Source organism: Equus caballus, chromosome 3 (genome assembly GCF_041296265.1).
Source record: "Equus caballus isolate H_3958 breed thoroughbred chromosome 3, TB-T2T, whole genome shotgun sequence".
Taxonomy (NCBI): domain Eukaryota; kingdom Metazoa; phylum Chordata; class Mammalia; order Perissodactyla; family Equidae; genus Equus; species Equus caballus.
In genome coordinates, this window is record NC_091686.1 from 115,522,796 (window position 1) to 115,547,835 (window position 25,040).

At 34.0% G+C, this 25,040-nt stretch overlaps 1 protein-coding gene across 4 annotated transcripts in view; it reads left to right on the forward strand.

Moving 5' to 3' along the window:
- RAB28 (RAB28, member RAS oncogene family) overlaps nt 1-25,040 on the forward strand; it is an 89,270-nt gene that overhangs the window by 15,170 nt on the left and 49,060 nt on the right. For all 4 annotated transcript variants that reach the window (XM_003364738.5, XM_001500923.7, XM_070262697.1 and 1 more), the window contains exon 4: nt 8,297-8,426. In XM_003364738.5, coding sequence (XP_003364786.2) covers nt 8,297-8,426 — 130 coding nt within the window. The remainder of the gene's footprint in view (nt 1-8,296; nt 8,427-25,040) is intronic.

The following is a 25,040-nucleotide window of genomic DNA, read 5'->3' on the forward strand; positions in this document are numbered from 1 at the left end:
ATGACTTTTCTCTCATTTTTTTTGTTAACCTGGCTAGAGGTTTACCACTTTTTGGTTTTGTTAATTTTCTTTATTGTTTTCCTCTTTTCATTGATCTCTGCTAGAATTTTTATTATTTTTTCTTCTGCTTAAATTAAGCTTAAATTTCTCTTCTTCCTCAATTTTCTAAAGTAGGAGCTAGATTATTGTTTCTTCTTTTCTAATGTATGCATTCAATGCTCTACATTTTCTCCTAAGCACTATTTTTGCTGTATCCCACAGTTTTGATGGGTTGTATTTTTATTGATTTAAGATATTTTTAAGCTTCTCTTGGAATGTCTCTTTTAACCAGTGTGTTATTGAGAAGTATGTTGTTTAATCTCCAAATATTTTGAGTTTTTCCAGCTATATTTCTATTATTGATTTCTAGTTTAATTCCATTGTAGTCTGAGAACATGCTTGGTATGATTTCTATTATAAATTTGTTAAAGTATGTTTTATGGTCCAGAATGTAGTCTGTTTTGGTGAATGTTTCATATGAGCTTGAGAAGAGTGTAAATTCTAATGTCTTTGGATAGACCACTCTATAAATGTCAATTAGATGAAACTACCGTTATATAATGGTATGATATATGATACCATTAGATAAATTTCATGTGTATGCCATTATATTTCAATTTCTGTTTAGACTACATCATGTTTACCACCTAAAGACTAATCAACATGCGTCATGTACACATGTGCCCTGTTACTTCCTTTGCCCTCCTCCTTCCCATATTCCCCTCTGGTAACCACCAATCTAATCTTTGTATATATGTGTTTGTTTGCTGTTGTTGTTTTTTCTGTCTTCCACTTATGAGTGAAATTCTATGGTATTTGACTTTCTTCATCTGACTTGTTTCACTTAGCATAATACCCTCAAGATCCATCTATGTTGTCGGAAATGGCAAGATTTCATCTTTTTTATGGCTGAGTAGTATTCCATTGTGTGTATATGCCACATCTTCTTTATCCATTCATCCATTGATGGGCACTTATGTTATTTCCATGTCTTTTCCATTGTGAATAATGCTGCAATGAACATAGGAGTGCAAATAGCTTTTCAACTTATTATTTTCGTGTTCTTTGGGTAAATACCCAGAAGTGGAATAGGTAGATTATATGGTGGTTCTAGTCCTAATTTTTTGAGGACTCTTCATACTGTTTTCCATAGTGACTGCACCAGTTTACATTCCCACCAGCATGTATGAGAGTTCCCTTTTCTACATCCTTTCCAACATTTGTTATTTCTTGTCTTGTTTATTATATAGCCATTCTGATGGGCATGAGGTGATATCTCATTGTAGTTTTTATTTGCATTTCCCTAATAATTAGTGATGTTGAATAGCTTTTCATGTGCCTGTTGGCCATCTGTAGACTTCTTTGGAAAAATGTTCAGATCCTGTCCCCTTCTTTTTTTTTTTTTTTTTTAAAGATTTTATTTTTTCCTTTTTCTCCCCAAAGCCCCCCAGTACATAGTTGTATATTCTTCATTGTGGGTCCTTCTAGTTGTGGCATGTGGGACGCCGCCTCAGCGTGGTTTGATGAGCAGTGCCATGTCCGCACCCAGGATTCGAACCAACGAAACACTGGGCCGCTTGCAGCGGAGCGCGCGAACTTAACCACTCGGCCACGGGGCCAGCCCCGTCCTTTCCCCTTCTTTTAATTGGGTGGTTTGTTTTTTGTTGTTGAGTTGCATGAGTTCTTTATGTATTTAGAATATTAACCCCTTATCAGATATATGATTTGCAAATATCTTCTCCCAATTGTTAGGTTGTCTTTTCGTTTTGTTGATGGTTTCCTTTGCTGTGCAGAAGCTTTTTAGTCTGATGTAGTCTCATTTGTTTATTTTTTCTTTTGTTTCCCTTGCCAAATAAGACATAGTATTCAAGAAGATACTGCTAAGACCAGTGTTGAAGAACATACTGCCTATATTTTCTTCTAGGATTTTTATGGTTTCAGGTCTTACATTCAAGTCTTCAATCCCTTTTGAGTTAGTTTTCGTGCATGGTGTAAGATAATGGTTTACTTTTCCTTCTTTTGCATGTGGCCATCCGGTTTTCCCAGCACCATTTATGGAAGAGACTTTCCTTCTCCCTTGTATGTTCTTGGCTCTTTTGTTGAAGATTAGCTGTCTATAGATGTGTGGTTTTATTTCTGGCGTCTCCATACTGTTCCATTGATCTGTGTATCTGTTTTTCCACCAGTATCAGGCTGTTTTGATTATTATAGCTTTGTAGTATATTTTGAAATCAAGAAGTGTAATAACTCCAACTTTGTTCTTTTTTCTCAGGATTGCTTTCGCTATTCCGGGTCTTTTGTTGCTCTATATAAATTTTAGGATTCTTTGTTCTATTTCCATGAAAAGTATTGTTGGGATTTTGGTAGGGATTGCATTGACTCTGTAGATTGCTTTAGGAAGTGTGGACATTTTAACCATGTTAATTCTTCCAATCTATGAGCACAGAATATCTTTGCATTTTCTTTGTGTCATCTTTGATTTCTTTATTTTTTGTAATTTTCATTGTCCAGATCTTGCAATTCTTTGGATAAATTTATTCCTAGGTATTTTATTCTTTTGTTGCGGTTGTAAATAGGATTATATTCTTGATTTCTCTTTCCACTAGTTCATTGTCAGTGTCTAGAAATGCAACTGATTTTCATATATTGATTTTGTACCCTGCAACTTTACTGTATTCATTTATTATTTCTAATAGTTTTGTGAATTCTTTAGGGCTTTCTATGTATAAAATCATATCATCTGCCAATACTGGCAGTTTACTTCTTCCTTTCCAATTTGGATCCCTTTTATTTCTTTTTCTTGCCTGATTGCTCTGGCTAGGACTTCCAATAGTATGTTAAGTAAGAGTGGTGAAAGTGGGCATCCTTCTCTTGTTCCTGTTCTTAGAGTGATAGCTTTCAGTTTTTCACTGATGAGCATCATGTTAGTTGTGGGTTTGTCATATTTGGCCTTTATTATGTTGAGGTACTTTCCTTCTATACCCATTTTATTCAGAATTTTTGTTGTAAATGGATGCTGTATCTTGTCGAATGCTTTCTCTGCATTTATTGAGATGATCATAAGATTTTTATTCTTCATTTTGTTGATGAAGTGTATCACCTTGATTGATTTGCAGGTGTTGAACCATCCTTGCATCCCTGGACGAAATCCCACTTGATCATAGTGAATGATCTTTTTAATGTATTGTATTTAATTTATTAGTATTTTGTTGAGGACTTTTACATCTATGTTCATCAGTGATATTGGACTGTAATTTTCTTTTTTTATGTTCTCCTTGTCTGTTTTTGGTATCAGGGTAACGTTGGCTTCATAGAATGAGTTGGGAAGTGTCACCTCCTCTTCAGTTTTTTGGAAGAGTTTGAGAAGGATACGTATTAAGTCTTCTTTGAATGGTGGAATTCACCAGGGAAGCCATCTGGTCCTGGACTTATATTTTTTTGGAGATTTTTGATTACTGTTTCGATCTTCTTACTGATGTTTGGTCTATTCAAATTCTCTATGTCTTATTGATTCAGTTTTGGAAGGTTGTATAATTCTAAGAATTTATCCATTTCTTCTAGATTATCCACTTTGTTGGTATAGCTTTTCGTAGTATTCTCTTATAATCCTTTGTATTTCAGTGGTGTGTGCATTGTAATTTCTCCTCTTTCATTTCTGATTTTATTTATTTGAGCCTTTTCTCTTTTTTTCTTGGTGAGTCTAGCTAAAAGTTTCTTAACTTTGTTTATCTTTTCAAAGAACCAGCTCTTAGTTTCCTTGATTTTTTTCTATTTTTTTTTTGTTTCTATTTCATGTATTTCCATTCACATTTTTATTATTTCCTTCCTTCTACCGATTTGGGTTTTGTTTGTTCCTCTTTTTCTAATTCTGTTAGGTGTGGTGTTATATTGTTTATTTGAGGTTTTTCTTGTTTGTTGAGGTAGGCCTCTATTGCTGTAAACTTCTCTCTTAGAACCGCTTTTGCTGCTTCATAAATTTTGGTATGTCGTATTTTCATTTGTCTCCAGGTATTTTTTTATTCTTTGATTTCTTTGTTGACCCAAAGTTGTTCAGTAGGTTTATTGATTTTCTGCTTGCTTGACGTCTCAATTAACGAAAAAGCAGTATCGAAGTCTCCAACTATAATAGTGGGTCTGTGGATTTGGAATTCCTTACAGTTCTATTAGTTTTGGCCTAACATATTTTGATACTGTTTTGTTAGATGTATATACATAAAAGATTGTTATGTTTCTTGGATAATTGACCTCTTTATCATTATGCCAATCTTTACATCCAATAATTTTCCTTATTCTGAAGTTTGCTTTTTCAGAAATTGATGTAGCTACTCCAGCTTTCTTTTCATTAGTTGTTAGCATGGTATTTCTCTATCCCTTTACTTTTAACCTGTCCTTATATTAAAGCAAGTTTCCTGAAAGCAATATATAGTTGAGTCTTGGTTTTTCATCCACTCTAACAATCTGTCTTTTAATTGGTATATTTGGACCATTCACTTTAAAGTGATTATTGATAAAGTTGGGTTAATATCTTTCATGTTTGTTTTCTATTCCTTGTGCTTGTTCTTTGTTTTACCCTCTCTCTTTCTATCTTTTCTGGTTTTATGTGAGCCTTTTATCTCCTCTCTTGGCCTATGAATTATTTAAAAAAAATCTTTTTTAGCAGTTGCCCTAGAGTTTGCAATATATATTTTTGACAAACTCCATTTTCATATGATACTATTTTGGTCCATGTTTAGTTCAGATACTTCATAGAAGAGTATTCTCAATTCATCCCTCCCATACCTTATGATATCACTGTTATTCACTTCGCTTATCCGTATGCTATAATCACTCAATATAATGTTACTGTTATTACTTTAAACAGTTATATTTTAGATCAGTTAAGAATGAGGAAAATAAATGATTTTATTTTACTTTTATTGTTCCTTCTCTGATACTTTTCCCTTTTTTTGGTAGAACTGAGTTTTTGACCCATATCATTTCCTTCTCCCTGAAGAACCTCTTTTAGCATTTCTTCCATGGCAGGTCTGCTGGCTATGAATTCCCTCAGTGATTGTTTCTTCTTTTTTAATGTGTGTGTGTGTGTGTGTGTGTGTGTATATGCACATATATATATATATTTTATTTTATTGAGGTAAATTGGTTTATAACATTATATAAATTTTAGCTGTATATCATTATATTTTGACTTCTGTATAGACTATATCGTGTTCACCACCAAAAGTCTGGCTGCCGTCTGTCACTGTACAAATATCACGCTTTACCCCTTTCACCCTCCCTCCACCCTGTGTCTCCTCTGGTAACCACCTCAGTTTTTTTTTAATTTGAGAAAGTTCTTATTTCTCCCTCACTTATGAATGATAATTTTACATACAGAAGTCTGTATTGGTCCTTTTCTTTCTTTTAACACTTTACTATTTCACTTCCTTCTTTTCTTACTTACATGGTTTCTGATGAGAAATTCTCTGTAATTTTTATTCTTGTTCCTCTATAGATAAAATATTCTCTCTCTCTCCCCACCTCCACTTGCCCACCAGAAAATCTTCTTTTAAGATTTTCTCTTTGTGTTTTGTTTTATGCAGCTTGAATATATGATGTGCCTAGGTATAGATGTTTTGGTATTTATCCTACTTAGTGTTTTTGGAGATTCCTGGATCTGTGGTTTCGTGTCTTTAATTAACTTTGACTATTTTTTGGCCAGTATTTCTTCAAATATTTCTTAAGCTCCATTCTGTCTTCTCCTTCTGATATTCCAGTTACACGTATGGTATACCATTCTGAATTGTCCTGTAGTTCTTTGATGTTCTGTTTTATTCATTCTTTTTTCTCTTTACATTTTAATTTTGGAAGTTTCTATTACATGATCTTTAATGTCACTAATTCTTTCCTAGGCTGTGTCCAGTTTACTGATGAGCCCATCAATGGCATTCTTTATGTCTGTTACAGTGTTTTTGATATCTAGCCTTTTTTTTTATTGTTCTTTAGAGTTTCCATCTTTTTGCATACATTACTTGCCTGTTCTTGGATCTTGTCTACCTTTTCCATTAGAGCTTTTAAAATATTAATCATAGTTATTTTAAATTCCTGGTCTGGTCGTTCCAAAAGTCTGTGTCATATTTGATTCTGGTTCTGATGCTTGCTTTTTCTCTTCAAACTGCCTTTTACTGTGCCTTCTAATTTTTTTAAAAGCTAGATATGATGTATTGAGTAATATAAATTGAGGTAAATAAGCCTTTAGTGTGAGGTTTTATGCTAATTTGGTCTGTGTTTAACAGTTTGTTGAAGCTCTAAGTGCCAGAGACATCAAATTCCTCTAGTGTCCTTGTTTTTTTCCTCCCCCTTTTGTTGGGGGAATCCCAAAGAGCTCTTCCTTAGCTGAAGTTTGTGTTTTGCAGCTCTTTTGTGTGTAATCAACTACTGTTTTACTGGGACTGGTTGGTGTTGTGGTAAAGTATGGGGGAGGGAAAGCATTCTATACTCTCATGATTAAGTCTTAGACTTTTAGTGGACCTTTGCCCTGGCCTGTGACTTTCACAGATGTTTCTTAGCTCTTCCGACTTAGGTGAGACAGGATGGCTAGAAAGGGCCGGGGTTGGGAATTGCTCTTCCCTCGTGAGGAATAAGACTCTGATTAAGCTTTTTTCTTGGAGAGTATGCCTTTTTTATGGGTAATGTTCAGGGCATATTTTAGAATGATTGCTTTCTCCCTCCCTGTGCCAGAGCCACCGGGGGATTTTTCTTGACTCTTCACCATGAGGATCTGGAGGCAAAACCTGTGAAAGTGTGATGGTACCTCTAAGACTGTGTCCCCAGGAGTTTCTCATTCTCAAGCTAGACCCCATTTACCCTCTAGCAGTTTGTCAAAATTACCATTAAAATGTTCTACCATTTACTGGCTCTAGTGGTTTCTGCTCCTGGTAAGCAGATTTTTACTGTGACTCTGGATTCACCTGTCTCTCCAGATTTTAGGATGGCAATTTGCCCTGCAAACTCAGCTCTCTGCTGTGTCCAAGAAATGTCATTGCTTTTGGTTTGTTCAGCTTTTTTCTTATCATAAGGATAGATGTGATGACTTCCAAGCTCTTTACATGTCAGAGCTGAAACTGAAAGTCCTAGAACTTCTTTTGTATTTTAATGTCTTCGATTTTTCTCATTTTCCCTTCTCAGATTTTCGTGACATTGGTGTAGTTGAAAACTGATACAAAATTTTAATGTTAGGTACGTAATAGGTGCAAAAAAGTAGTCAACATTTATGGTTATAACCTAAGAAGAAGGAGACATAAATGCTATTAGGGTCCAGACTTATACTGTATGCAGAGCTTTGTATTAAATGTTTGACCACAATCTGGATGAGAATCAAGAATGTGGCACTTTTATTTTTGTGTATGTACATACTTATTCTCCTTCCCACACAAAATAATGGGATATATTAAACGGAATATGATATATAAGAGGCAGGAAGCAGTCCCTCTGTTATATTTGGCTTTGTTCAGGCTCTTATTACAGTATCATGTCCAGTTTTACATTGCTCATTTTAAAGAGGATGTCAAAAAACTATATGTAGTGTGTCCTGGGAAGAACCAACAACTATGATTAAAGGGATAGAAAATAGGTCCTTTGAGGCAAGTTTTAGGAATTGAGTTTGTTTATTCTGGAAAGGAGATGGTAAAGAGTTACTTAACTATCTTCAAGTACATGAATGGTTATTATAAGGATGATACTGTCATGTTGTTCTCCAAATGCACAGAGGACCCAAAGAGGAAATAGACTTATTTCATTTAAAGAAAATTGTGTTAAACGCTGAAATTGACTATCAAGGGATGTCATGGAATCTCTGTTTTTGAAAATATTTAAAAAGAGCAGCAGCAGATGGTTATTTATTGAAAGGCTTAAATGTTTGACGTCATGAAAGTGACAGGCAGGATTGTAGACCTTGCAGCTTTTTCCACCTCTGTGATATGATTTTCTTATATTTATTGTAACTTACTAAGCATATCCCAGATATCTTATTGGGAAGCCTCTTACAATTTGGTAAAATTATTCTTGAGCTTGCATTGCATCTTTTGTTGGATTTATCTTGAATGGAAACATTTCAGTGTTATCTGTCTGCTAGTAACTAAATTGAAGTCAGTTTTATAGAAAACAGTCTACATTTGTATTTTTATACTCTACTAGGCATATCTGAAGTATCACCTGAGTGTTCAGTGTTAATATTTTTTTCAAGTACTAAATTACAAATATTCTGTAACTTTTGTGACAGGGAATCCTCTTGGTATATGATATTACAAATTACCAAAGCTTTGAGAATTTAGAAGACTGGTATTCTGTGGTGAAGAAAGTGAATGAGGAGTCAGAAACTCAGCCGCTGATTGCCTTGGTGGGCAATAAAAGTAAGTTATTAATGCTTATTTATGTATAGTAAAGTTTATTTGCCTATCTTGTAGTTTTTATTCCTAAAAAAATTTCATGTTTGGCAACATAAATAGGTATAGCTTTCCTGGAGTGAGCAAATTGCTAAAGGAGAAAATTCCTAAAGATGAGTACACATCTTTTCAATAACAGTTTTGATTCTCAATCTATCATAACTGCTCTCCTGCTTTGGCCAATTCCTGTTAAGGTAAGTTCTGTTTGGACAGTGTGTGTTTTGGCTTCCTGTGGTCTAAGGAAGCAGCGTGGACTATTAAGAACAGCAACACAGCTGCAGATTTTATGATATTTCACTGCAGCTTCAGTTCTGCCCCAGAGATTTTGAGAGATACATTTCATTAAATGATCCTCTGTTCTAGGGAAGAAAGTAGTGTCTGCGTGGAATTTTGTGTGCATTGTTTCTTGCACCCATCTCTCAGAAAGTTCCTTTTATGAATTTTTGAGGTTTGTCCTGAAATATAGATAATTTTTTTTTTGAGAAAGAGTGTATTAATTTAGGGGAGGAGTAGTGCTTGGTAAAAATGATGGATAAGTAATTTTTGATATTTGTCTCTTGGGCTATGATTACAGCATATAAAAATTATGAGACTGAATTCAGTACAGGACTGTTATTTGGTTCATAGTCCTGCAATGCAGTTACCTGGGAAAAGAGACATTAATAAGGATTTTAAAATGTTTAAAATACTATTATATGATCTAATCTTTTACAACTTATTTGAGGTCAGAAAAAGAGAAAATAAATTCAGATTATACCATGGAGGATTTAAGTCAGGAACTGTTTCCTGGCTGTAAGCGTTCTTAAATCAATACCCAAGTATACTACCAAGAGAATTATCTTCTCCAATGGTCTTTAAAAATATAGTGTATTTTTGTTAGTAATTGTTTAGGAAATAGTACTTCCTAAAGGACCAAACCAAGATTTATTCATTATGTGGTTTTGCACACTTAGATGAACATTTAATAATTCTAAGCCTTACTTTAAAACCATTGCAAAACAGGTGTGAATATCATTTCTCTGAAGAGTTCATCATACAAATTTTATAATACATTCTAGAAAACAGTATTACATATAAGAAATGGATGGCTTAGGTAAAAGGCACAGTTTTTTTTAAGCTTTAGTTAAATTTTGCTCATCTGTTTTATAAATAATTCTGATTGAGTGAATCAGCTGCTTTTCAATTCATTGAAATCCCCCTTTACAAATCATAAGTTTTGATGAGCTTAGGTTCTATTTCTGAGTGCAACTTTTCATTTTAGGGGATCATTTCTTAGTCAGTTGTCATGTTAGCAAAGCATTGGCTTATATTATGGTTAAATTTGTGCTTTAAATTGGAGATTTCCCATTACCTTTTGGGAAATTATAGAGTAGGGAAGAGATAGGGGGTTGGAATTTGATTTCATTTCTTTGAGGTTATAATCTAACTACCATCTGGAGTAATGGTGTACTGGTGCATAATTATATACATTATGTTATGTATTTATGCTGTCCTGTGAGGCAACCACCATTGGTCACTGTCAAAGACAGGATATCAGACTAGATGGGCTATTGGACTGTGCTGGTGATGCTATTCCTAGGTTTTAAAAACAAACATTTATGTAAGTTGTATGAATTTATGCAAAAAATTATTGCAATGTTGTGTTTGAGATTTAATAGCATAAAAGTCTGGAATATTTTTGCTTATTGCTTAGCTCTAACCCTTTTCTTGTATATATAATACTGTATTTTAGAATATGTAGTAGAGTATATAGTCATACAGAATGTTATAAATGTAAAATGAAGAGATTATAGATGAACATTTTCGTGGTTATTATTTACTGCATAATCTGTCACTGACTTGATTTCATATGATCATGTAATGGAAGATCTTATAATTTCTGTTTCCAAGTTGATGTTACATTAGCATAGTAGTATGTATTCATTTCCTTTTTTGGGGATATAATTGTAATAAAAAGCAACGACTTTACATACTGGTTAAAGGCAAAGAAAAAGAAACGTGATGGGAAGACATTTGAAACTTAATTATTATTTTCATTATCTACAGAGTCATCTTCTGCCTAAATGTGCTTTTGAAAATTCATCGTTGTATCCTATTCTTTGCAGCTTGAATAGAAAGTAGATGTTGAAAAGAAATATGTATAGGCTGTGAAAACATTGGCAGCAGTAGCCAACTTTTAGCCAAAGATTAGCATAAGGATAGGATAGAGAGATAATTTCCATACAAAGAGAGAGAGAGTGTATGTGTGAATTTGTTCTATAGTAAGTGCTTGTAATTAGTAAGTTATAAACTCATTTGCTTTTTATTAAAATATAGCAAACTCTCAGAAATTTGGACTAATGATTGAGGATAGTCTTTGGTGAGGATGAATTATGGCTTTAGTTTTGTAAAAAATTGAGTTTTATTATGTTTAAATATAAAGAGTAATTAGAATAGGTTAATGAAATAGCCAGTAGAGGAAGGGACTTGCTTTAATGAAATAAACAGAATTGGTAATTAGTAAATTAATTATTTCAGTATATAATACTTAAAACAAATTATTTTATTCTATATTCTATTCTGAAAAGCTCTAAGACACTAGTTAGTGTTCTTTCTTTGTACCATTTAAGATTTTAAATGAAGTATTAAGCCATAGTTAAGATCGTATGGCTTTGAATTTACAAAGATGTTGCTTTCAAGCCCACTTTCTTCACTTAATGGCAGTGTGACTTTAGACAATTTACTTTATGTCATTAAGCCTCAATTTCCTCATCTGGAAATAGGGATAATAGTTTCTGTTTAATAAAGTTGGTTTAAAGATTAAATGAGATATTTCATAAAAAGCTCTTTGCATGTGGTCTTATACACTGTAAATGCTCAATAACTATTAATTATTGTTATTATTAATCATAATAGCCTTTTAAAAGCACTGACTATAGCTTCAATTCAAATGATCACAAATTACAGATTAGAAGAGCTGAGATAGTTATTTTACAAAAGTGGCCTGGAGGAAATGGTTCCTAGAGAATTCCTTTGTCACCATCTTATTCCTTGTTTCGTGTTTTTGTTTTTTTCCATATTGTTAGTTCTCATACCATGTGTTGGGTAGGACAGTTCATTCAGCAGACATTCTTGAGTGCTAGTTGTCTGTGTTTTCAGCTAGCCATTGTTAGTTTGCACAAAGGTTGAGCCGAAGAGAGTGCTTAAGGAGTGACTGGGAGCTGCTAACCTAGGTCTTAATTTTATTCTTTTTCTCTGTCTTCACGTTTTCTGAAAATTTGACTGCCATTCTTTTGCTCTGTCTGGTTGTTGGGATTAATAAATACAAGTATATCCAAATCTTCATGGAAGGCCCTACTTTTCCCTAGTGAGGTAAAAATAAATTCTTGGTAGGTAACTTTCAAAATGGGAAAGAGGGTAAGCCATATACTTATTCTGTGTATTTTACGGAAGTTCTGTTGAAGTTTGATCATGTCTGCAGCCCCATGTGGAATGAAATGTCTGGCAGGCTAGAGATCCAGCCACACAAACACTAAGAAATAATTATATTACCATCTAAGGCAACTTCTGCAATTCAGGGAGCCAAATCCACCAGGCCGAATACCTGATTTCCTACCCTTGAAGGTCTTGCTCTCCTGGCATAGGGGCATTCTCACTTGATCATAGCCTGTGCTGCAGAGCCTTGGGATTTTCAATTTATGTCCATTTATGGACTTATTACAGGTGGACCTGGCTGTGACCTAAAACACCATCATCACCTCTCATGTAAACTACTGCAGTAGCCTCCTAACTGTTCTTCCTGCTCCTAACTTTGCTTTCTTACAATCTGGTTCCCAAACGGCAAATCATATGACTTCTGCTTAAAACCCCCTAGTGCTTTCTCATCACACTTAGAATGAAATCCTAACTCCTTAATCCGAGTTTGCCAAGCACTAGTTCTCAGACCTCATCTGCTACTGCATGCTCCCTTGCCCCACTATATGCATAAGGTACATTTGTCTTTTTTTCTGTTCCTAGAACATTCCAAGTTTGTACCTTAGGGTTTCTTCTGCTTGAATGCTTTTCCTTCTGGTCTTCGCTTGGCTGGCTCCATTATGTCATTTGGATCTCATCTTAAATGTCATCTGCTCAGAGTTGCATTCCTCGATCACTGTCTAAACAAGCCATCTAGTCCCTTTCTGTCAGGACATCCTGTTTCAGTTATCTGCGTAGTCTTGTTGCTATCTGGTATTGTTTTTTGTTTGTTTCTTGTCTGTCTTTCCCCACTAAAATCCAAGCTCTATGAAAGCTAAAGACCTCATCACTTAGAACAGTGCCTGAATGAATGAATACTGAATGAATGAATAAAAGCCTTTTCATGAAGACTGTTGAAATTAGAAGTGTTTATGACCTGGGATGTGTTATTCAGGGAAAATGGTTTTCTTAATGAGGAAAAATACATATGTAGATAGAGGGAATCTATTAGATGGCCTTCAGGCCCTACTGGCCTGCTGAATTCCAACCTGGTGAAGAACATCAGAGAGAGTTTCTTAGGAAATACATAGAAGTTATCTTATGCTGGATCATGTTTGAGATAAAATGTCATAGATTTTATGTCATGATTTTAGGTTAAATAAACATTATAAAAGAATTAAGAATTTTGCTTGTCTTTCTTAACTTGTGACTTTACATAAGGGTAGAAACCTATACTTTTTACTTTATTTACAAATTTTTTGTTTTAGTGTTTAATTTCAAAAATAATAATCTGCACTAAAGTACGGCTTTAATTTTTCTTTAGTGTTTCAGGGAAGGTTCAAATTGAAGTGAATAGACATTCAGGAATATTAATTTTTTTAAAAATTAATTTTAAATTCAATCCGTTTTATAATCACATGGCATTTTAATTTGTCATTTTGTTATTTTCTATCTTTAAGCTGTTATGTTTTCCTACTATCTGATCCATCAGCTTGTTTCTCCCCTGACTAGCTAACATTCTCAGTTGGATAGATTGTAAACAGAAATTAACAGGGGTTGCATAGGAGCTGCCCTCTTCTTGATTTATAGCTTCTTAGTTAGTGGAGGGGTGGTGGTTATCAGTAACTTGTATTGGGGGTAGGAATTATCACGCTCCAGGATAGAGTGGATGGATGAATGATTTCTACTCTTAAAGATATTAACCAGATCCTTTCCCAAATAAAGACTAATAACTCAGATTTTTAAACAATCTTCATGACAGATGAGGGCATAGAGAAGAGTGCATCAACACTAATTAACAATGTTGAATGTATATTCTTCTTAACAGTGATTGATTGTTCTTGGAGTACTATCTCTGCCCAGGAAGTGATGTTTTACACTGTGAGGTTCAAAGGTTACATTTTAATGTACCTTGTAAGTTGTGTTCCCTGAACTCAGTGGAAATGTATTATTAAAACAAGTAAATTTCAAGTTGAAAATTTTACTGATGCTCTCAGTAAAATTATCACAAGTCTTTTTAAAAGACTATTCTTTATTCTCAGTAATAAAGGAGAGTAAGAAATGGTTATAGGTCCAGCTTGAAAAACTTCACGGGAATTTACATGAAAGTACTTGCCTATACAGTGACTCTTTTGAGTCTTCAAAAATTCTTATTTATCTAGAGAGTAGAAATGTGAAACTATGAAGTAGGTAACATTTACTCTGATTCCTATTTTGAAGAATTCATATTCATATCAACTTCTATAAAATTTGTCATCTACAATATTACAACAAAGTGAATGAGTGAGTCATTATTATCAGTTTGCTTGAGAGAGTTTCTAATTTAAAAGCATAAACAAAAACTCTTTTGAGGATTTGAAAAGTTCATTGTGTTTATACATTCTAAATTTAAACATCCCGCGCCCTCATCCATTTCTTTTAATACTTTAGTTCTTTTTTGTTCCAGGAATAGTAATCCCGAAGTATCAGAACCAAGTGTCTTTTTCAGATGAGTGCAATATTTCTGTTTCTATTGCTTCATTCTTTTGCTTTTTCCTCTCTTTACGTGTAAATTTGTCAGACAGAGCTATGATTACTTAGTGGAAGATGCTGATCGCATCTTATTTTGATACTGATCGCATCTTATTTTGATACTGATGATATCAGTATCCTGTATACTGAGTAAGAGAGTATTTTAATATACAGGCATGCACTCCATAACACTGTTTCAGTCAACAACAGACCACATATCTAATGGCGTTCCCGTAAGATTGGTACCATATAGCCTAGGTGTGTAGTAGGCTATACCATCTAGGTTTGTGTAAGTACACTCTGTGATGTTTGTACAATGACAGAATCTCAGAGTCACAGAATTGTGACTGTATATACTTAAATCTGTTCTCTTACGTGATACTTCACACCCTTACTGTACTTTCAGAACATTTTGATAGCATTTCAAGTTTAATTGGTTGAATAGTTTCCTCAAGTTAAATACATAAATTTGCATTCAGACTGATGTTATGACTGATAATTATTGGGTAAGAAAAATGTCAGATGAGTGCCTTTTCATAGTACTGATCAAAAACCATTTTCACCTGACGGTTGTTGCGGTGATGTGATGTCATTTCATAGTTACTTTTTTGAGATAACCTCCTTCAAACCATTTTGGCAGTATTACAGTTTACCTAGCCTGAGAAGTAGTAAGGTTTTTGTGGTTTTGTTCTGAGGGAATTATGTAAGTGTTTCAGTCACAACAATCTGTTTATAGGATTTCTGTCCATTTTCTCATTGTCATAATGGAGAGAGCTTATTAAATGCTTAAGGAAGCGTAATCCACCTTACTTTTGTTTCTTTTATGATGAATCTCTGATTTTAAATTTGAGGAAATTAATTATTAGATATTAAATAAAAGAACACAGCTTTCTTTTATTTAATAAAAAGAAGATTTCTTCGTGAAAAGGAGATCTGAAATTTTCATTAATGTAATTAAGCCCCTTTAATAATTTATTTTAATTTATATTTGCGATAATTGTGGTACAAATCCAATATAGATTAAAGGAACACTAGAGTGGAGATCGGAAAACTTCAGCTTTTGTCCTGGTGCTGTCATTTTATCTAGCTTCATGACACTGGGCAATTTAGTTAATCACTTAGGATCATCTTCATGCATAAAGTGAGGGGATTGTACTAGGTAATCATAAGTATCTTCTATTCCTAAAATATGATGATCCAAACTATGTTTAGTTGTAAGTCTGCTTAACTGAACATGTTTATTGACATACAATTTTAAGAGAGTATACTTTTAACTTTTTTTTAAAGTGTTTATTTAAGGTATACTTTTTTTTGGTGAGGAAGATTGGCCCTGAGTTAACCTCTGCTGCCAGTCTTCCTCTTTTTTCTTTTTTTGTTTTCTCCCCAAGGTCCCAGCACATAGTTGTATATCCTAGTTGTAAGTCACTGTAATTCTTCTTCTATGTGGGATGCTGCCACAGCATGGCTTTGTGAGCAGCGTGTAGGTCCACACTCAGGATCTGAACCCGTGAACCCTGGGCTGCCAAAGTAGAGCATGCGAACTTAAACCACTTGGCTTATGGGGCTGGCCCCATAATTTTAACTTTATGTGCAGTGTAAACCCTGTTTTCTTATCTTTGCAGAGATGATTTCTTAGGCTCATTTTATCATTCCATTGATAGATTATTAAGAATCTGTTTTCTATATACATAGGTGCATATACCTGGTAACAATAATAATAATGAATCTAGCTAAGATTTATTGAATTCTTACTATTTTCCAGGCACACCCTGGAAATTTGCCGAACTAGGAGTGTTTTGGGGGCTCTAAAAGTAGCATTTCTTTTTAACTTAAAATTGTTCTTGAGCTTAGAATTTAATTATTTTTCATTTTTTGTTATATTTTCTAAAATTTCACACGAATGTCTAGTTTTTGCAGTATAAATAAAGCAATTCAGCAGGTATTTTCTTTGTTTGCTTTCCTATGTCTTCTCTCATTCATTCATTTAACAAATAGTCATTGAGCATAGTCCTGTCTAGGTGTTAGGGATACAGAAATAAACAGACAAACAAAAATCCCTGCCCTCATCTAGCTGTATTTCAGTAGAGGAAGATAGGTGATAAATAAATGAGTAACATATATGATATGTTAAATGGTGATAAGTGTTGTATAGATAGATAAAACAAGGAAGGGAGAAAAGGGAAGTCTTTGGGGAGGGTGTTAAGATTTTAAATATGGTAGTCAAGGAAAGTCTGAGGAGATGATACCTGAGCAAAGACATAAAGGAGGGGAGAGAGAGAGCGCCACATAGATATCTGGAAGAAGAGTTATCCGTATAGAGGGGAAGATTAAGTGCAAAGGCCTTGAGGTAGTAGTCCGTCCTCCTCCCCCCCTCCTCCCCACACCCCCCCCCCCCCCCGCCGTAACTCAGAGCAGGTATGTATATGTTTGTGTGTGTGTGTGTAGCTATGTGATGTTACGGGAACAGTGAGTGAAAGGAGTAGTGTAGGAGATGAAGTTAGATATAAAGAGGGAAGGGTCTAGGAAGAGGACAGATCAGGAAACACTTTGTAGGCCATTTTAAGGGCTTTGACTTCTACTCAGTGTGAGATGGAAAGCCACTTAAGGATTTGAGCAGAGTGAAGTGATTTAACTTGAAAAGATCACTACAGTTCTTGTTTTGAGGATATATTATAGCAGGTAAGGGTGGAACCAAGGTAAACAGATAGGAGGCTTTTGACATAATCCATGTTAGAAATAATGGTGGCATGGATCATGGTGATAGCAGTGGATAGTGGAAGTGGTTGACTTCTGGATATATTTTGAAGGTGGGGATGATGAATTTTCTTATAAATTAGTTGTGGAGTAGAGGAAAGAAGAGGCAAGATAATACCAAGATTTTTGGCCTAAGCATCTGGAAGGCTGAAATTCAACTTACTGAGATGAGGAAAAGTGCGGGAGGAATAGATTTTGGGTGAGAATCAAAAATTTGCTTTGGACATGTTAAATTTGAGATACTTATTAAGCATCAATATGGAGATGTTTAGTAGGAAGATGGAAATATGAATATAGAGTTCAAGGGCAAGATGAGGTCTAGAGATAAAAACCTGGGAGTCAGTAGCATGTTGGTGATATTTAAATCCTTGAGACTGGGTGAACTTTACATAGAAGTGGCTATAAAAAGAGAAGTGGTCTAAAGATTAATCCTTGGGTTAGAGCCATGTTTTAAAGTTTGGGTAAGTGAAGAGAGATTAGCAAAGGAATTGAAATGTGGCCAGTGGAAGTAAGAGGAAAATCACAAGAGTGAAGTGCCCTGGAAGCCAACTGTAAAGATGTTTTAAGGAGAAGGGAGTAATCAACAGATGAGGACTGAGAATGGTTATCAGATTAAGCAGTGTATCGGTGGTTGGTGTGACCTTGGCAAGCAGGTTCATTGGAGTGGTAGGGATGAAAGCTGAGTAGAGTGAGTTCAAGAGACAAGGGAAAGAAATGAAATGTGGACAATGAAGAGAGGCAACATGTATATGTAATGCCACTGTACAAGAGAGTCAATAAATGGGTTAGCAGCTGGAGGGATTGTGGGTCAGAACTCTTTTAGTGTTATTTTTAAAGGATGGGAGATATGTTTTATATTCACAGGAAGAGAGAGACAGACATAAAAGGGGAGTTTGCTAATAACTGGTGATATAGACTGCGTGTCTTTTTAAATTTTTTGAACTTGTTCTGTTTTAAGATATGGTTTTGAATGAGTCATCTCCATTCCTTACTCTTTAGTTTATTGCATTGATTCTGATTAAGTGAAAAGGTACAACATGAAGAGTCTGTGAGAACTTTGCCAATTCCTAACTCCTTATAGGGGGTTGAGGGAAATGAACAAATAGAAAAGGACTAGGACAGAATACTAGAGGGTTTCTAATTTGATTTTAATAATTATTAACTATTTTTTGCTTTTTAAACTGTGTAATTCTTCTGAAAAAGTCACCTTTTTTGGAGCAAAGTTTTTTTGTTGTCTTTGGAGTTACACGGGGGTTCTGTAATTAAAGCTCCACAAAGGCAGAGATTGTCTGCCTTGTTCACTGCTGTCCCTCTAGTATCTAGCTCGTCCGCGGCACACAAAGAGTGCTCAATAAATGCTTGTTATGAATGACTAGAAAATCGTTAGTTTTCTGCTTCAGTAAAAGATAGAACTATGGATCTTTTGAGGTGTAAAGTGAAAATTATACTGGTTTTTTTTTTTGAGGTTTTGTAAAACTCTGAGCCTAGGTTTTTCATCTGGAAGAGGTGTTTAATAATAACAGCCTCACTTGGTGCTTATAAGTTACTACCACATAAGATCAAGTAAAAAGCCTTTAACATTACACACATAGTTCTTTTGAAAACTGAACTCTTAGCTCTAATTAATCTGTTAATTTTCATTCAAAATTTTAATTTTAAAAAGATGACAAATTGTATTTTCCCCTATGGATATTTATTTTATAGTGTGTTCTAGCACTTTAATATAGAGAAAAAGTATAGAGTAGTGGTTAAAGGCACAGACTTCTAAGACCACTTAGGTTCAGATATGGTCTCACTTATTAATTGTGTGACCATGATAAGGTACTTACCATCTTTGTACCTCAGTTTTCTCATCTGTTATGAGGGGAATAATAATAGCATCTACCTTATAGGGAGGTTGTTAATAACAATTATATATAAAGCTAGAACCATGCCTAGTATATAATAAGTTCTCTGTGCATTAGTTGTTACCATTGTGTTTTCCACCATCTCTTCAAATCCTGGGTAAGGGAGGAGGTATTGCTAAGTGTATATATATATTTTTTAATTTAAGGATTTAAAAATAAAAACCAGTAAAAATTGTGTGAAATGTCTCTGAAATAATGATGAATAAAATTTTGGTTATAATTAATGTTTGGAAGCCAACTTTCACTTCACTTGTAGTTTAGAAGTGTATTTTTCTGAAAAATAATTTCAGTTGGTGGAGGTGATATAATTTTGATATCCAATCTAAATGGTGAAAGCTGGTGTACAGTTGCCATGAATTTTTATCTCAAGTTTATTTTGCTATGTAGACATGTGTCTAATAAAAAAAAAGATGCTGCATAAACCATTGTTTGAGTTTGAATGTGCTTCTGTTTTTGGTTGAGGTATAAATGTTATTTCTGGCTGTGTCCTTCATACTTAGCTCTTCTTACAACAAATGGAAAGGCCTTAATTGTACCTAAGGGAATAGTTAATCCACAGTGGACACATGGTGGACAAAAGCTGAGTCTAGTAAACGAAATAAAATTATAAATGGTAAACATGTGAATGCTTACAAAGTTTGGCAGCTAGGAAAGATAGAGTATTGTTTGAGATTAGCAGATTTTGTGTGTAGCATAATAATAATTCTTTTCTTGGCATGTTTATGTTATATATTTATATATAAATTCGATTAAAAGACCTGTTCTCAGTTTATGTATAAAGCATATTTGTCTTTTTTTCTTATTGTTCATTAAACTTTGTGATGTGACTTTGATGTCAACAATAGAGGCTGATGATCTCACATTTTTCTAAAGTTACTGCTCTTTTGATTGGGGGCAGTTAATTAGCATTAACCCAGAACAGCTCTTGGGCTTTATGGATTTGAGCATTATATGTGGTTGCACTGCTCCAGTAAAAGGTTAAGTATTAATGGAAAATGGTCACAGCCCTTTTACTTAAAGAAAACATGTTACTTGTAAGTTTTCTTTTGATTTTACTTTTACAGTTACATTGAATGTCTTCATTCATTTAGCCATCCATAAAGCAAATATTGTTGCACATGCAGTGGATAATAAGTCTTTTTAGGACTACTTGTGTGGTATGTCACAGATCATTAACTGCAAGTAACCACCTGACTTGAGGGAAGCCTGGAAGCATCATTATAGTGAAATAACCTTTTATTTAGGTATCACTGTAGCACATTGATTTATTGAAGTGTCACCAGTTGCTACTGTGAAAATATATTCTCATTATCATTCAGGGAATGGTAGGGATTAACCGCTGTAGACTGTAAAAGAGATATATTGCCAACAATGGAAAAAAATAAGAAAAAAATGAAAAAATGTTATTGTCTGTATTTTATCTAATAATTACTTTAAAAGAATTAATTGGGTCATTAATTAGGCTAAATTAGGTCATTGTTTAGGACACTTTTAAATCTGTGTGTGATTCTGTATATCTGTTATATTAAAGGCATTCTGAGTTCTCTCTAATTTGAAATGCCTTTAAATTAATCAGCATAGAAAGGCAATAGCCAATTTATAACTATTTAACACAGTCAATCCAAAAAGTAATAAATTGTTTCTGAGAGCACATGGCTGCTTCCTAGGCACATATATCATGACTCCTGCCTTCAGGAAACTTAAAATCTTATTGTGGAAGTAAGATTAACATAAGGGACGAAAGATATAAAAGAAAGAAACGTAATTTAGTATTATTGTATGAAAGGGGGGGGAAATTGTCAGCTAAGGATTAAGTGGAATGTGGAACTCAGAGTCTTTGCAAAATTAGTAGTGTTTGGATGTATAAATGGTAGGACTGAATTTCAGGCAAAATGTAACTTTTAAGATAAAATGTGTTTAGTGAGAAGTTGACAGAAATCTTGAATCCTTCTTAAGTATTTGATTCATTAAATAGAGTCTCTGCAGGTATTTACTATTTTTTAAAAGTGGCATAAGCTATTGTGCTAATTTTTATTTTATTTGGGCTTTATTATTTATAGTAAACATTAGATTGCACTTGGGCACATTGGTGCTATTTTTTTTTTTTTCCTAGTAGTGGTTAGGTAGGTAGCTTGCTAGTCCTTTTGGGCCAGTGCTGAGTTGTTTAAATATGATGATGAACTGATGTCCCCTTTTGTAAAGCATCTGTTATGTGCCAGGCATTGTGCTAAGTGATCTCTCCTATAAGACTGAGCCTCAGAGATTAACTTGCCTCACATGAAATAGCTAGTAGGAGATGGAGCTAAGATTTGAACCCAGCTATTTTCCTCCAAAGTACTTCCACTTCTTTCCATCTTGTTACCAGTAAGTCTTGAGCCAATTCAAGGATAGCTCTCCATTTGGAATTTAATGTTGGCCCTTTTGCAGTTAAAAAAAACCCCAGCAAACATATGTATACATATACCATAACACCAAAAGCTAGTAGGAAGTTAACTCTTGCTTTAGGAGTGTGGAATTTAATATTCCTAAAGTCCCACTGCACCCAAAGTGATTCAACTTATTGGAAAGGAAGCCCAGAGCCCTTTTATACATTTATGTCTCCAAAGAACTCATTTTAGAGTTTCTTGAAATCTGAGTTTCATTTCTGTATTTTGATGGTTGTTTCCATTGCTCCTTACAGGTTAGAGAATCAAAATAACTGAAAAATATTAGAGCCTGTATTAGTTTGTCAGGGCTGCCATAACAAAGCACCTCAGACTGGGTGGTTTAGACAGCAAATTTATTTCCTCACGGTTCTAGAGACTAGAAGTCCAAGATCAAGGTGCTGGCAGAGTTGGTTTCATTTTGAGATCTCTCTCTGGCTTGTAGATGGCTGTCTTCTCTCTTTGTCTTCAAATGGGCTTTCCTCCATTCATGTCTTTGTCCTAATCTCCTTTTATAAAGACACCAGTCATATTGGATTAGAGCTCATCTATATGACCTCAATTTTACCTAAATTATTTCTTTTAAAGACCGTATCTCTAAACATAGTCACATTCTGAGGGACTAGTGGATTAGAACTTCAGCATATGAATATGAGGGGGCAGGGTGACAATTCAGCCCATAACAGAGCCATTATGGTTTAGTATGTTAGAAGTATGTAAATCTCAGATTCACGGAAGTGGAAACTAGGGAAAAAATAAAAATCTTTTAATTTTATTGTTTTGTTTACTAATGAGGAAACCAAAATTAGAACTCTTTAGAAAACATAAAAATCAGTGGGAATTATATTTGTAGACTACTTTTAAAAATTTAGTATATAAGGAGGATTATTGTGTGTGATTAGTCAGATTATTTAAATAATGTATTTTTTTGGTATTAGGAGACTCAAATGCACATACTATACAAATTAAGGAAGAATGCTTAAAAGTAAATGGTGCCCTCACTCTTTTTTTTCTGTTCCAATGCTTCTAAAATTACAATGGAAGCCAAAGGAGGGGTGAAAGTGAGTTGATTTACAGAAATACAGTATTACATAGGAATTTTAGAAGCATATCTAGCATTCAAGTGAACTCTCTTTTTTTACTGAATATGGTAGGTTTAATTCCAAAAGCTTGATTATTTTACCTCTTTTTGAACTAATGCTTTTTCATGGACTTTTCTCAAATTTAATAAATATCATGGCATATAGAACTATCAACTTTAAATCATTTTTGGAAGATGATGAGGTAGAACTGAACTATCCAAGAATCTGTTGGACACATAAATAATAGCTATGTTTTTAGCAAAAAGCTCTCCTGACAGCTTATTCTGACATTTTATGTAAATGGAATCATGAAATACGTGGCCTTTTGTGTCTGGCTTCTTTGACTTATATAATGTTTTCAGTGTTCACCCACATTATAATGTGTATCAGTACTTCATTTCTTTTTTTTATGGCTGAATAATATTCCATTGAATGGATATACCTTACCACATTTTGTTTATCCATTCATTAGTTGATGGACAGTGGGCTGTCTCCCAATTTATGACTATTATAAGTAATGCTGTTATGAACATTTGTGTACAAGTTTTTGTGTGGACACAGGTTTTTATTTCTCTTAGGAAGATACCTAGGAATGGAGTTGCTGGATCATATGGTAACTCTGACTTTTTGAAGAACTGCCAAGCAGTTTTTCATAACAGCTGCACCATTTTACGTTTCTAGCAGCAGTGTATGAGGGCTGCAATTTTTCCACGTCTTCACCAGCACTTGTTATTTTACTTAAAAAAAAATTATTATAGCCATCCTAGTGTGTGTGGAATGATATCTTATTGTAGTTTTGATTTGCATGTCCCTAACAATGATGTTGAGTATGTTTCATGTACTTAATGTATATTTCTATATCTTCTTGTTGGAGGAATGTGTGTTGCCCATTTTTAAATTGGGTTTATTGTTGAGTTGTAAGTTTTCTTTATAGCATATTATATGTTTACCAGATATGATTTGTAAATATTTTCTTTGATTCTGCAGGTTACCTTTTCATTTACTTGGTAGTGTCATGTGATACACAAAAGTTTTTATTTTGATGAAATCCAATTTATCTGTTTTTTCTTTGGTTGCTTATCCTTTAGGTATTATAGCTAAGAAACTGTTACCTTATCCAAAGTTATCAAGATTTATACCTTTGTTTTCTTTTAAAGAGTTTTATGGTTTTAGCTCTTAAGTTTAGGTCTTCCATCCATTTCGAGTAAATTTTTTATATGGTGTGACTAGAAGTCCAAATTCATTCTTTTCCATGTGGATATCTTGACCCAGCACAATTTATTGAAAACATTCTTCTTTTCCCATTGAATGGTTCTTGGCATTCTTGTCAAAAATCAATTGACAGGAGATGTATGGGTTTATTTCTGGATTCTCACTTTTATTTCATTGATCCGTATGTCTATCCTTATGTATGTACCCCCCTGTGTTATTAACATAGTTTTGTAGTAAGTTTTGAAATCAGGAAGTGTGATTTCTCTACTTTGTTCTTCTTTTTCAAGATCATTTTGACTATTCTGTGTACCTGCATTTTCATATGAATTTTAGGATCAGCCTGTCATTTTCTGCAAAGAAGTCAGCTGGGAATTTGGTAGGTATTGTGTTGAACATGTACATCAATTTGGGGAGTATTGCTATCTTAACAATATTGTCTTCAATCCATGAACATGGAAAATCTTCCCATTTATGTAGTTTTTCCTTGATTTCTTTCAACAATGGTTTGTGGCTTTCAGAGAATGAAATTCACAGTTCTTTTGTTAAACTTATTCCTAAATATTTTATTCTTTTTAATGCTATTGTACTATTATAGATGAAAGTGTTTTTTAATTTCATTTTCTGATTGTTTATTGCTAGTATATAAAAATGCAAATGATTTTTGTATATTGATATTATATTCTACAACCTTGCTGAACTAATTTATTAGCTCTAGTTTTTCTTGTGTGAATTCTTTATGATTTTCAATATGTGAGATCATGTCATCTGTAAGTAGAGATAATTTTACTTCTTCCTTTCCAATTTTATTTATTTTTCATTTTATTTTAACTCATTTTCTTGCCTAGTTGCCCCAGGGAGAACTTCCATTGAACAGAAATGATGAGAGCAGGTACTCTTGTCATGTTTTTATCATGACAAGACAAAATCAAGAGTGTTGGATTTTGTCAAATGCTTTTTCTGTATCTATTGAGACAATCTTTTGGTTTTTCCTGCTGTTCCAGTTTGGTTATGGGTAATCTCAGTTGACCTATCTTCAAGTTCATTGCTTATTTCTTCTGCCTGCTTGAATCTGCTGTTGAGTCTCCTCTAGTGAGTTTTTCATTTAAAAAGTGCTTGTTGATTAATTCCATGACTTTTGTCATTTCTGGCTCTCTTTCTCTGATTTTCATCCTGGTTGTTGCTCATATTTTGTTGTTTCTTCGTATGTCTAATACTATTTTATTGGGCTTTGGACATTTTACATTCTTGAATGCTGTACTT